Here is a 12,211-nt window from a genome sequence, read left to right as displayed (position 1 = left end):
TATTATTATTATTAATATTATCAGGCAACCCAAATTTGTTTCTTGATTTGAAACAATATCACTCATTAGAACATGCAGAAACTAAGAAATACATTTTTCTATTTAGATATTTATTTTGTTAAGGAAAATTAATGGTCTGGTTTCTACAACTTTCACTGTGGAGCAAAAATCTGGCTTTAAACTTGAAAGAAATAAAGATTTGACATTTATCGTGATAATTATCGATATCGACTGATATAAAAAAAAATTATCGTGATAATTTTTTTGGCCATATCGCCCAGCCCTACTTTTATTATTTAGAATAAAATTTTACGTTCACTGTAATAATTACTGAAATGTCTTCAGACCCAGTGATATACTTCTGAATTATGAACCAAAGCAAGAACATACATTAACGCCTTTACCTTTGCTATTCTACAATTTAAAGAATATTGTAAGCTTTTTGCAACTTTTAGAAACAAATTCATTTTAACCATTAGCACTGGGCACGGCAAAGCTAAACTGCACCTCATCACTGCGTATGGAAGCTGATTTTGTAAAACCGAGGCTGTCATTTCTGTAGTCCTTAATGTGCCGCACCTGCAACATGTATTCCCTAGCACTTGTCATTTTCACACAAGGCTGATATTTAAATGGATATATAATACACATGAGATAAATGCAATACAAAAATAATATTTTGTAAAATTTTGGATGGATTCCCTCAACCACCAGCATGGAAAAACTCCTTGGTTCTGCGCAAAAACTTTCAGGCTAAATGACATATTTAGGCTTTAAAATGATGAAATTCACCAAAAGGCAACATCTTAAGAGGCACTATTAATTTTGTATCTACAATAATTGTAGAATTTATCATATGTAAAGAAATCATTATCATATGTAAAGAAAATGTATTTTAGTCTTTTTGGAAATAGCATATAAAATCCATTTGAGTCATAAATCTTAGCTGCCACATGCCTCCTCGATTTGAATGTGTATGACTTTTGTGAATGTGTACCTTTGTCTGTATATATACAGTATTTTTATGCTATATTGAAATTATGCACTGGATGTTTTTTCAGGTTGGAAGTCACATTACAGGAGGTGATATCTATGGATTGGTTTATGAGAACTCTCTCATCAAACACAAGATCATGCTGCCCCCTCGCAGCAGGGGAACAGTCACCTACCTCGCTCCGCCAGGAAATTATGACGTCTCTGTGAGTCAAGTTCACAATCATCCTCACATGTCCTGAAATACTACCACACTTTTATGGACAAGCATGCAAGTGTAGTTCACGTCAATTAAAATTTATTTGTATAGTATGTTATAAATAGAGGTCGATTATATACAATACCTGCATGTTATTGGTCAAACTACTTTGGATGTTTTAGGCAATATAAAAATCCTGGCCAGGACGTGTCCCGTATGAACAGCACATATGGCCACCCTAGTTATAAAAGGAACAGTTGGATGGAAAAACTCCCTAAGATGTTTAGGTAAGATGAGGAAGAAACCCAATATTAGTAATTACTGGAACTTCCCTTTTCATGTGTGTGTCAGGATGTGGTGCTGGAACTGGAGTTTGAAGGAGTAAAGGAGAAGTTCACCATGGTGCAGGTGTGGCCTGTGCGACAGGTGAGGCCTGTTACTGAGAAGCTACCTGCAAATCACCCCCTGCTGACTGGACAACGAGTACTGGACGCCCTCTTTCCGTGAGTCTTAAGCTTTTCTTGATTCTCATTTCTCCATTAATTAAACAGACTTGTCTGCAGTCTTGGCCCACTGGTTATCTATCCTGAAAATGTCAAATTCTGTTATCTTGCATTGGTAACAAACCCCCACAAGATTTCATGCATAGGGTTGCCAGATTCCCCAATCAGAGTTTTTTTCTCCTAAATGGATGCATTTTCTGCCTATTGTTTTACTTAAACTTCCCAACCTGGCTATCATGTGTACATGCTCTCTTTGCACTGCAGAAAAAGAACAGATAATCCGAAAACACAGACAAACATGTACTGTATGTTGGAGTTTCTCCAATGTAAGCGTAATACAGCCAATCAGTGTTTTTTATGAAGCTGCTTGCGCTATTTGCTGCTGTTAAATCTGCAAGCATACCTTCTCATTGATGAACTGTAAAATATATATAATAAATCAGGAATGAGATTAGTTAAATCATGCATATTAGTTGACTTTCTCTTGATTTGAGCTTATTTGGAAGTGCAGTAATTCTGATGAAATGTAAAAAGTAATTTCTCAAAATGTTGATTATTAATGGTTGTGATTATAAATTTTGAGCAAAATACTCATGATTATCAGTTTAACCATTATTGTAAAGTCCTAATTTCTGCCATTTTGCAGTTGTGTCCAAGGAGGGACCACAGCCATTCCAGGAGCCTTCGGCTGTGGTAAGACCGTGATCTCTCAGTCTCTCTCCAAGTACTCCAACAGTGATGTCATCATTTACGTGGGTTGTGGAGAGCGTGGAAACGAGATGTCTGAAGTATTAAGAGACTTTCCGGAGGTTGGTATGGCACAGGGTTTAATGATGCTATACCTGGTCACTTTGTCAAATAAGTTTTTTATTCAGTCATCGAATAACCTTACAATAATCACACGTTCCAGGATTAAGTCACATTGATTTATACAATGTCTGTGAATGCGATATAAAAATTCATAACCGGAGAAGTTCAAGTGACCCTGTCATGTGGTTTAAATGAACCTGGTTTAGATGATTGACTGTAATTTTGTTCGATAGCTAACTATGGAGGTGGATGGCAAGGTGGAGAGCATTATGAAGAGAACAGCACTGGTGGCCAACACCTCAAACATGCCTGTGGCTGCCAGAGAAGCCTCCATCTACACCGGTAAACTCAAGAGCTGTATATATCAAGTTTGCTGAAATGCTGGTGAATCAGGTTTTATGAGATGATTATTGATAGCAAAATGAAATGAAACAAAACCTGTAAGAGGAAATCTATATATGTATGTATGTGGATGCATTTATCTTGTGTGTGAACAGGTATCACATTGTCTGAGTACTTCAGAGACATGGGCTATAACGTCAGCATGATGGCTGACTCCACCTCTCGTTGGGCTGAGGCTCTTAGGGAGATCTCTGGACGATTGGCTGAGATGCCTGCTGGTATGTACAGCTCTTACAACATTCTTTTTATCAAAGAATCACAAAAATATTAAGCAACACAACTGTTTTCATCTGATCATGTGGCATTGAAGCTGCTGAAAATCCAGCTTTGCTTCTCAGGAATAAATTGCATTTTAAAATATATTCTATTAAATTGTAATTGTAATCAACAGCCATGATGAGCATAAGAAACCTTACCGACCCTAAACCTTTGTGATTGCATGATTGCTAAATCACTATAGGCTACTACTGAATTTAAAAAAATAATTTTTGCTTGTACTGTACAAAATGAGGATTTGTAAAGAAGAATGTCGGAGGACTTCGATATAAGCCAAGATGAGACTGGTTTTCCTTTGCTAAAGTAAGGAAACTTTGCTTCCTTTGCTCCTGTTAACAAACATTGGTTTTCACGAGACTCACCGGCGCATGCTCAGCACTGACCTCATACGTCATCATCAGCCCGGAGCTGCTTCCGTGTACAACTGTTAGCGCAAGCTACATTAAAGTGATTATTACGTTTAGAATATGGATATTTTTCTTACAAAAACGCATCGATTCGCTACAGGAGGCCTTTGTTCACCCCCCGGAGCCGTGTGAGACACTTTTTTTTTTTTTATGGATGGGCGCTTTTTATTTAACTTCTTTTGGACTGATGCATGCAACACCCGCTGAGCGGCATTAAACAGCTTGAAAGATCAAAGACCATTTTTAATATAACTCCGACTGGATTCGTCTGAAAGAAGAAAGTCATATACACCTAGGATGACTTGAGGGTGAGTAATTTATGGGCTAATTTTCATTTTTGGGTGAACTAACCCTTTAAATTATACTTTGTATTGGCAGCAAAATGTGTGTAAAACACATCTCAAACTTCCTCCAAATTGAGGTATTGTTGCTATTTTGTTGTCATATACACTGCAGTTGTGGTTACAATGCAGTTTTTTGAATACCTACCCAAACAGAAGAGAAATGAGATGCCACATGTTTAATAACTGCAATTTCAATGAGTTGTCACCACATTCACAACTTGGTGTTTCGACTAAATTGTGCAGCCTTGTCCAAACCAAACTTTCTTGTATTGGATAATCAAACTTTCTTGTTTTCCTTCTACAGACAGTGGGTATCCCGCATACCTTGGAGCCCGTCTGGCATCATTCTATGAGAGAGCAGGTCGAGTAAAGTGCCTGGGTAACCCAGAGAGAGAGGGAAGCGTCAGCATTGTGGGAGCGTAAGTACACTCAAATAACATCAAGCGGCTTATTAATAAATATGCAAATTGATATGTACGTTTGTACAAACTCTGATTTATTATTTTGTGAATGTTATGTGTGTTTCTAAAAATATTGCATGCATTTTTGTGGCGGTTTCTAACTGCAGATGTTTCTGTTCATTTCTTTGCAGTGTGTCTCCCCCTGGTGGTGACTTCTCAGATCCTGTGACTTCTGCCACTCTTGGTATTGTGCAGGTGGGTGACTCCTATGAATGCTTGTCTGTAACATGGTGTGATGTTTATTTTTTTAAGCAGTCATTTAACTCTTTTAAATGAAGCAGTAATAGAATCTTCCATTATTTCCCCCCCTTCTCATTTGAACTGTTGCTCTCAGGTGTTCTGGGGTCTAGATAAGAAGCTTGCCCAGAGGAAACACTTCCCTTCTGTTAACTGGCTGATCAGTTACAGTAAATACACACGAGCGCTGGATGAGTACTATGACAAACACTTCCCAGAGTTTGTGCCGCTTCGTACCAAAGCTAAAGAGATTCTGCAGGAGGAGGAGGACCTGGCTGAGATTGTGCAACTTGTTGGAAAGGTGTTTGTGTATGTTGTTTGTCAAATAGTGTTATTAATAGAGTGTTTTAGATTTTTTTTTGTGTAATGGTATTTGTATTGATAAAATATTTAATGTATATTTGTTGATTCTGAATGCATTTATTTTGTTTTTTTGCCCACAGGCCTCCCTGGCTGAGACCGATAAAATCACTCTGGAGGTGGCCAAACTCATTAAAGATGACTTCCTGCAGCAGAACGGCTACACTCCCTATGACAGGTAAACTAATCATCTGTGCAATATGAAGAATGTGACATTCCCACAGACCTCTTTTTAGGTGTCATCTTGTTCTAGTTGCCTGTTTGTCAGTCGGTGCTAATTCTTTCTCACATTATCTCCCTGTCTCTCTCTTCCAGGTTCTGTCCCTTCTATAAGACAGTGGGGATCCTGTCCAATATGATAGCTTTTTATGACCTGGCCCGGCATGCTGTCGAGACCACAGCGCAGAGCGATAACAAGATCACCTGGGCCCAGATCCGTGAGCACATGGGAGAAATTCTTTATCGCATCAGCTCCATGAAGTTTAAGGTACCGTTGTTCAAATATTGATGTTGGGATTTTTGTAGCTGTAAAGATCATAGACCATAGGTTGCAAAAGCTGAAGTAAAATAAAACATAAATATTAAATTAAAACGTTTAACTTAAAAAGAGTGCTGTGTTGGCAACTAAATGAAATAAGTTTAAGCTGAAGTACAAAATAAATTAAAATAAAAAATAAAAATGGTAATAAAAAAAATAAAAATTACTAAAATTAACATAAAAACTGAAAATATAAAAATATAACCTAATTCAATGAGTAATAAATATTATAATACTACATAGTGTATATACCAGCATACATACATATGTGTATTTTATTCACACTTCTTCATTTTTTTTATTATCTGTGCGTTATTGTTGTGTCTGTGTACTGGAAGCTTCTGTCACCAAAACCAATAAACAAAACAAACATACTTGACAATAAAGCTCTTTCTGATTCTGATAGTATCATATAATGAGTCTGTTGTGTCCTGTTTTCAACCAAAAAGGACATAAAATTATTCGTGAAATGTTGAAAAGTGTTTGAATATATGCAGAAGTATAAAATCTGGTATTACAAATGAAACGGGAGTTATAAAAAAAGAGGTATTAAAATGTCCTTAAAAATAAAATATTGCAATTCATTATTATTGCCATGAACCTCTTTGACCAAACAATATAGAAGATGATCAACATTAAAACATTAATGGTAACTGGACTGTTGTTTAATGTAGTATTGGTCATATTTACTTGTTACCTGTAATGCAAGACATGAAATATTGACTGAAAAATTAGTTAATAATGTAATTTATTTATACATGTTCATTATAATATTTATTGTAAGTTTCTTTAAATAATTAGATTATTTACATTCATTGTGTGGCTAACATTGAGCAGTTTTCCATAACTGCATGTGTCTGTGTTTGGCAGGATCCAGTCAAAGAGGGTGAAGCAAAGATCAAAGCTGACTACGCTCAGCTGCTGGAAGACATGCAGAATTCTTTCCGCACTCTCGAGGACTAAAAGCAACCTTTGACCTCACACGTGTCCCAGCTCTCTCCTCCCCTGTGCTGTGCTGTGCATTTCCCAGTGCTCTCTTGTGCATGTGTACCTCTCGTCTGAATATACGCTGAAACTGAACGAGACGAATGAAAGTCAGAGCTAGTAGCCATCGCTAATCTGAACACGGTCTTTAGAAACGTAAAAAGAGTGTGTGTTCTCACTCTATAACTACAACTGTTGCTTGGTGTTTGAACTATAAGATCGTATTTTAGCATCTTAAGCAAATGCCTCTGTGATCTCTCTGTGCTGAGACTCAACACTTGAAGCACAAAAACAGCAAACATTCATCTTCTCTTTTTCTCACCACCTGCTTTCCCACGAGTCCTCGCTGCATGTGGGAAAGCGCAGGGGAGCACAGTGTTTATTCCCATCTCAGTTTTTTTTCTCTGTGACCAATAGAAATGTGTTATATAATAATGGGAACAATGGAAGTCAGAAAGGGATCATTGAGGCTTCCCTTATTTATTTGAATCTTGTTTTGTCTCAATGTGATTTCTGCTCTATGTGTGTTCCTTTGATCGTTTCTCATATTCATGTGAGTGAGTGTGAGTGAGTGAGTGAGTGTGCATGGGTGTGTGGGTAGAGTATTGTGGCTTCTGTAGTGGTACATTACTACATTTATTGTGTGTGGTGTTGTGTGTTCAGTTCCAAAGAATTAAACTATAGGAAACTGTTTGAATGACTCTGCTTTATAACAAAAATAGATGATTGGATTTTTATTCTAGTAGTGAAAACTTAGGCTACAGTAGATGCGGAACTGATTATGGCTCCCCCATGATATTTTGTAAACTGGATTTATGACAAAGAACTGCATAGATGCAGATATTATAACAATCTATCGTTAAACACACACCTTGTCCTCTGTTTCTCGCTCTGCGGATTGAAAAAGAACGCGCTGAAAGACGGAGAGGAGCCGGTCGAAGTCTGCCGTCGTTTTCAGATGAAATTTAAGGTGGACTGAGGCCATCACGAATTCGTGTACAGTTTATGGAGCTAATCGCTAAAGTTTAGGGGCTATAGCCCCCCTAAAAATGGCCTAGCGACGCCCATTAGTAGTTCTCCTCTCACTCTCGAAAGTTTGGGGTCGGAAAGTTTTTTTTTTTGTGTGTGTGTGTTAATGCTCACCAAGGCTGCATTTATTTGATCAAAAAATTACAGTAAAACAATAAAATTGCTAAATATTATTACATTTTAAAATAACTGTTTTCTATTTTAATATTTTTCCTTGTGATGGAAAAGTTTAATTTTTACTCCAGTCTTTTTAAAGAGTAAATTTTTCTCCAGTCTTCAGTGTCACATGATCTTTCAGAAAACATTTTGCGACATATATGTCGCACTGTACAGCCCTGATATATATATATATATATATATATATATATATATATAAAGCTACGCAAGTCTTTTCAGAAATGTTACTTGTAAAATAAACACCAATATATATATTGTTACTTTTAATCAATTTAATGTGTTCTTGCAGAATTTCTAAATTTCTTTTAAAAAAATGTACTGACCCTAACTTTCGAATGGTATTGTAGATGTTTCCAATTTGAAAATCTTTACATATCCACAATATTTATTTTGCTTTCCTCAGAGACAGGCTTGTGCTGGCCTGGCCTTGTGGATGTTTTTCAAGCTGTGGTTACTTACTTGTGTAGTTACATGAGACAGGGAAGTCACCAGAGACACTTTGAATAATAAAACTTGTTTATTTGTGTCAGACGGAGAGATGGTGATTTTCACAGTAAACAAACCTAAGCCCACGGGACGAAATCACACAATCACAAACCAGTTCACAACCGGCTATTTCTGAAGCGAAGGCCCTGCTGGGTCTTACAAAAGGCATGCAGGTGAAAATGAAGAACTTTGCAATTATCAAATATTCTTTAATCAAAACAGAATACTGAAGCACAGCACGAGTGTTGAGATCAGGCCTCTCTTGAGAGGAAATGTATTCAGTGTTGAGTGCTGATACAAGATCAGTTTCTGATTGATATAACTTCATAATGGCCTCTGCTAAACATTCTATCCACTCAACAGTCCATCTGCTCCACTTGAGGTATGCAAAGGACTTACATCAGCGTCTACTAAACAACATCTATCATATGTTGTTATGATACTATTAAAAGACTTGCAATTCTGAAAACATATATGTGCATGCATATAGATCAATAAAAAGCAAACGCAAGTATGCAAATATAATTTTGCATGGGATGGTTTTGAACATTGACAGAGCAATGAACTGAAAGTTGTATCACCTATATAAGTCATATAAAACTAAATAATAAATACACAGCAGACTGGATGAAATAAACAAAAACATGAATCATCTCAGGAACCATTCATGTAGAAATCAGACATTTTCAAATGGCTCATGTACTTATTCTTACAAAGGAAATGCATGCTCATCAGTGCAAGCTTACAAAACCTCGACAGTTCATAACTCAGCTGCTCTTTTTCATCATTGTTAGATCTGATGGGGTGGGTATGTGTTCGAGGAGGGTCACCGGATCTATTTGTCTATGTAATCGTATATATTATGATTCAGAATATGGGGTGAGCTAAATGCCTCACCGTTCAGTTAAGTCATTCTCTCATGCACTGCGGTCAGTTCTTGGCAGCGTGAGCGTATGTGTGTTTGTACACTTTTACCTTTAGCCTTTACCGTAGCCTCACCGCACTTTTAACCTCCAAGCTCCAAAGCTGTCGCTCGTGTCTCATTTCTGCAGGCAGTTCAGTTTGTCCTTGAACTGAGTCAGTATCACAGCAACCAGCCCCGCTGCCACGCCAACAACTGCCACAACGATGCCAATTATAGTGCCCACAGACTCTTCAATCACACCTGAGCGGATGTGAAGAAAAAGCTAGAATCTCACTGTCATCTTTCATTGTCTCACATGAATGTAATGGGCTCCCTAACAAAATACTTCAGATTTCACATTTATTCAGACTGCTTTTGCAGTTACCTAGTGCTCAGTTAGAAAATCTTTAATCGTGCTAATTTCATTTTATTATTTTCATTTTATTGGCCATAACAGATTATAGGCACTGGCCATAATTCTAATATTGGTGAATCTCTAGTCCTAGCTCTGCTTCTTTACTATATTTTCTTCCTTGAAACATGGTTATTTTAGTATCATTGTAGTTTTTATTAATATTTTCATTTTTTATATTTTCCATTTCATTTTGATTATAAAGTTTAGCAATTTTGTTGTGTGCTTTTGTCATTTTTTTCTTTTTTTAAGTATGTCTATACAGTATAGTTTTCATACATTTTATTTCAGTTTTAAGTTATTTTAGCACACAAAAATGAGAAATGCTGCCTTGGCATTATTTCAAGTAATGACATCTTTGTTCTTTTTATTTGTTCTTTTTTTTTTGTTTTAGTTTAGTTGTTTTAGTTTTAATTAACTGTAGTAACCCTGCTTTGAACTGTACTGAAAAGATTGGTAAACTCTTCCTTGAGGATTATAGGCCATAGACCGATTAAAAGATAAAAAGGATAAACATATATTGTTTTTTACACTAATATCTTTGCACCCCTCATCCTTTCTCACCCAGCCCTTTGCGGATGCTGAGTTTGGTCCCGCCTCCCTGAAGAACAGTCGAGCGTGTTGATATGAAGGCACACAAATACAGGCCTTGATCCTCCACCGAAATATTCCTTAGTGTCATGGATAGATCTCCCTCAGACAGATCACCAGACAAAAACACACGGCCAGCAAACTCTTCCTCTGCCGTCTCGTTGCCTTGTAGAACATTCTTCCTTCCCTCCAAACTCTGCACATACCACCTCACCTTCTCCACAGCCTGTACTTCATCCACATCACTCTTTAAAAAACAGGGCAACACCACATCCTCCCCTTCCACAGCTTTTGCCTTTGGAGGCTGTTGTAAATATGAGGCCCCCTGTGAGCCGGGAGGATCATCAGCAGGCAGAGAAGATAAAGGTTCTGCTGTGGACGTGATGAGGATGGTCAGGGGAGTTGGAGTGGCACTGGCGATAATGGTCATATTTACAAGTAGACAAAGAAAAAGAAGCCCACCTGTCAATAAAACAACATTATTATTTGAGAGTGCAATGATTATATGTGAAGGCAAATGTATGTGGGGCTCATTAACTAATTATGTATATAATTTATGGTCAAAACTCAAGATTTAGCATGTTTAAAGCAGAATAGCAACCAGTCAAGAATTCACACATATACACACTTATGAACTATAAATATACAGTAGCTTACATGGCAGTGTTATGGTCACACTAAGTCCCTTTACTAAAATTAGAGACTCAAAAGTCGCGAGGATTAAAATATCAAAAGTCCTGCGTGGAGCGTAAATCCTTCTAGCATCACTTTATTCGGTCAGCAGTAGTCTAGTAGTCTGTTCAGAATGAATCCCTCAAATTTTCTGAATCAAGCCTGAATTACCAACAAATAGACTTGACGAGAGCGGTGTCATGTAACTCAGTGAACTCAAAAACGTTAAACTGATATGAGTAATATTTGAAAGATAACATTAACGCGGCAGCAGCCTCAGTACAGTATTACATGTTCATTAATGTCTCAGAAAGTGCTGCTTCCATAAACACTTGGAATTAGAAGAACATTAACTGTGAAACAGACAGTAAATGTTGATTTGATGACCATTTTAAACATTTTAAGGGTTAACAGATGCGGACTGAGAAATGAGAGCAAAATGTTTTTGATATACAGTTTGTTTAAAATAAAAAAAATATGACCACAAACTATTAGGTTACCCCTGGCTGGCACATGTTGATGTTCGTGTGTGTTTATGAAGGTCTAGCTGCTGAATTGTAATGTTTGTGGATATGATTACTTGAAGAGGGAGGGAAGATAGAGTCTGCTCATTTGTTTGAGTTTCCTTGTTAATTTTGTCAAGCTACGTTAGAACACAGACAAATGAGAAAGCTAAATGCTAAGAGAAAGATATACTCTTACCTGTGAGGGCAGAGTGGAAAGGGTGACTAAGTAAGTTTCTAGAAGTTAAGAGACCGAGGAAAGCCATTTCTGTCTCAGAGAAGTGTCACACTCTTACACTGAGCTGACAGAGCTTCACTTTATCTCCCCCTCCTACATCACACACACACACACACACACACACACACACACACACACACACACACTTTAGTCCCTTTTCACCCAAACAGTAGTATTACCTTGCATATCTATCTGTCTATCTACACTGTAAAAAAAAATCCGTTACAAACAGGGCACAATTTACTGTATTAATGTTAAGGATTTTTTGCGTATTGATGTTTTACAGGAGTTTTACCTTAATTTTGGTAAAAACTGCATTGCATTGTTTTACAGCACTGTTAAATCCAATAGTTTACCTTACTTAGATATAATTAGTTATCTTTACTTAGTTGTTATACTTACTGGGTTTTATTAAGTTACAGCTAATTTCAAGGCAAATAAAATAATTTACTTACTGCTTTGACTTGACAGTGCGCTTACTTAAAGGGGTCATATGATGCGATTTAAATTTTTCCTTTCTCTTTGGAGTGTTACACGCTCTTGGTGCATAAAGATCTGTAAAGTTGCAAAGACTAAAGTCTCAAATCCAAAGAGATATTCTTTATAAAAGTTAAGAGTCAGCCACGCCTACCTCTTGAGATCAGGGGAGTGAGGTTTACCTGCACAGCACCTACTCGCTGGCCTC

General features: G+C 37.1%; 2 protein-coding genes across 2 annotated transcripts in view; one reads left to right on the top strand and one right to left on the bottom strand.

The window, feature by feature from the left end:
- LOC107744449 (V-type proton ATPase catalytic subunit A-like) overlaps positions 1 to 7,228 on the top strand; it is a 9,810-nt gene extending 2,582 nt beyond the window's left edge. The window contains exons 4-14 of the mRNA XM_016558107.1: positions 1,062 to 1,199; positions 1,544 to 1,695; positions 2,342 to 2,504; positions 2,739 to 2,847; positions 3,003 to 3,125; positions 4,239 to 4,353; positions 4,527 to 4,590; positions 4,730 to 4,933; positions 5,076 to 5,170; positions 5,308 to 5,479; positions 6,401 to 7,228. Of these exons, the coding sequence (XP_016413593.1) occupies positions 1,062 to 1,199; positions 1,544 to 1,695; positions 2,342 to 2,504; positions 2,739 to 2,847; positions 3,003 to 3,125; positions 4,239 to 4,353; positions 4,527 to 4,590; positions 4,730 to 4,933; positions 5,076 to 5,170; positions 5,308 to 5,479; positions 6,401 to 6,493 (1,428 nt within the window). The 3' untranslated portion in view covers positions 6,494 to 7,228. The remainder of the gene's footprint in view (positions 1 to 1,061; positions 1,200 to 1,543; positions 1,696 to 2,341; positions 2,505 to 2,738; positions 2,848 to 3,002; positions 3,126 to 4,238; positions 4,354 to 4,526; positions 4,591 to 4,729; positions 4,934 to 5,075; positions 5,171 to 5,307; positions 5,480 to 6,400) is intronic.
- Positions 7,229 to 8,968: 1,740 nt separating this feature from the next.
- On the bottom strand, positions 8,969 to 11,564 carry LOC107744495 (sodium channel subunit beta-2). Its single transcript, XM_016558168.1, has 3 exons — positions 11,488 to 11,564; positions 10,087 to 10,575; positions 8,969 to 9,371 (listed from the first exon to the last, which is right to left on the bottom strand). The coding sequence occupies exons 1-3, from the start codon at positions 11,552 to 11,554 to the stop codon at positions 9,247 to 9,249; spliced, it is 681 nt and encodes a 226-aa protein (XP_016413654.1). The 5' UTR covers positions 11,555 to 11,564; the 3' UTR covers positions 8,969 to 9,246.
- Positions 11,565 to 12,211: the final 647 nt, after the last annotated feature.

This window comes from Sinocyclocheilus rhinocerous, unplaced genomic scaffold (genome assembly GCF_001515625.1).
Source record: "Sinocyclocheilus rhinocerous isolate Xijiao unplaced genomic scaffold, SAMN03320098_v1.1 scaffold196, whole genome shotgun sequence".
Taxonomy (NCBI): Eukaryota; Metazoa; Chordata; class Actinopteri; order Cypriniformes; family Cyprinidae; genus Sinocyclocheilus; species Sinocyclocheilus rhinocerous.
This window is presented reverse-complemented; position numbering and strand designations above follow the sequence as displayed.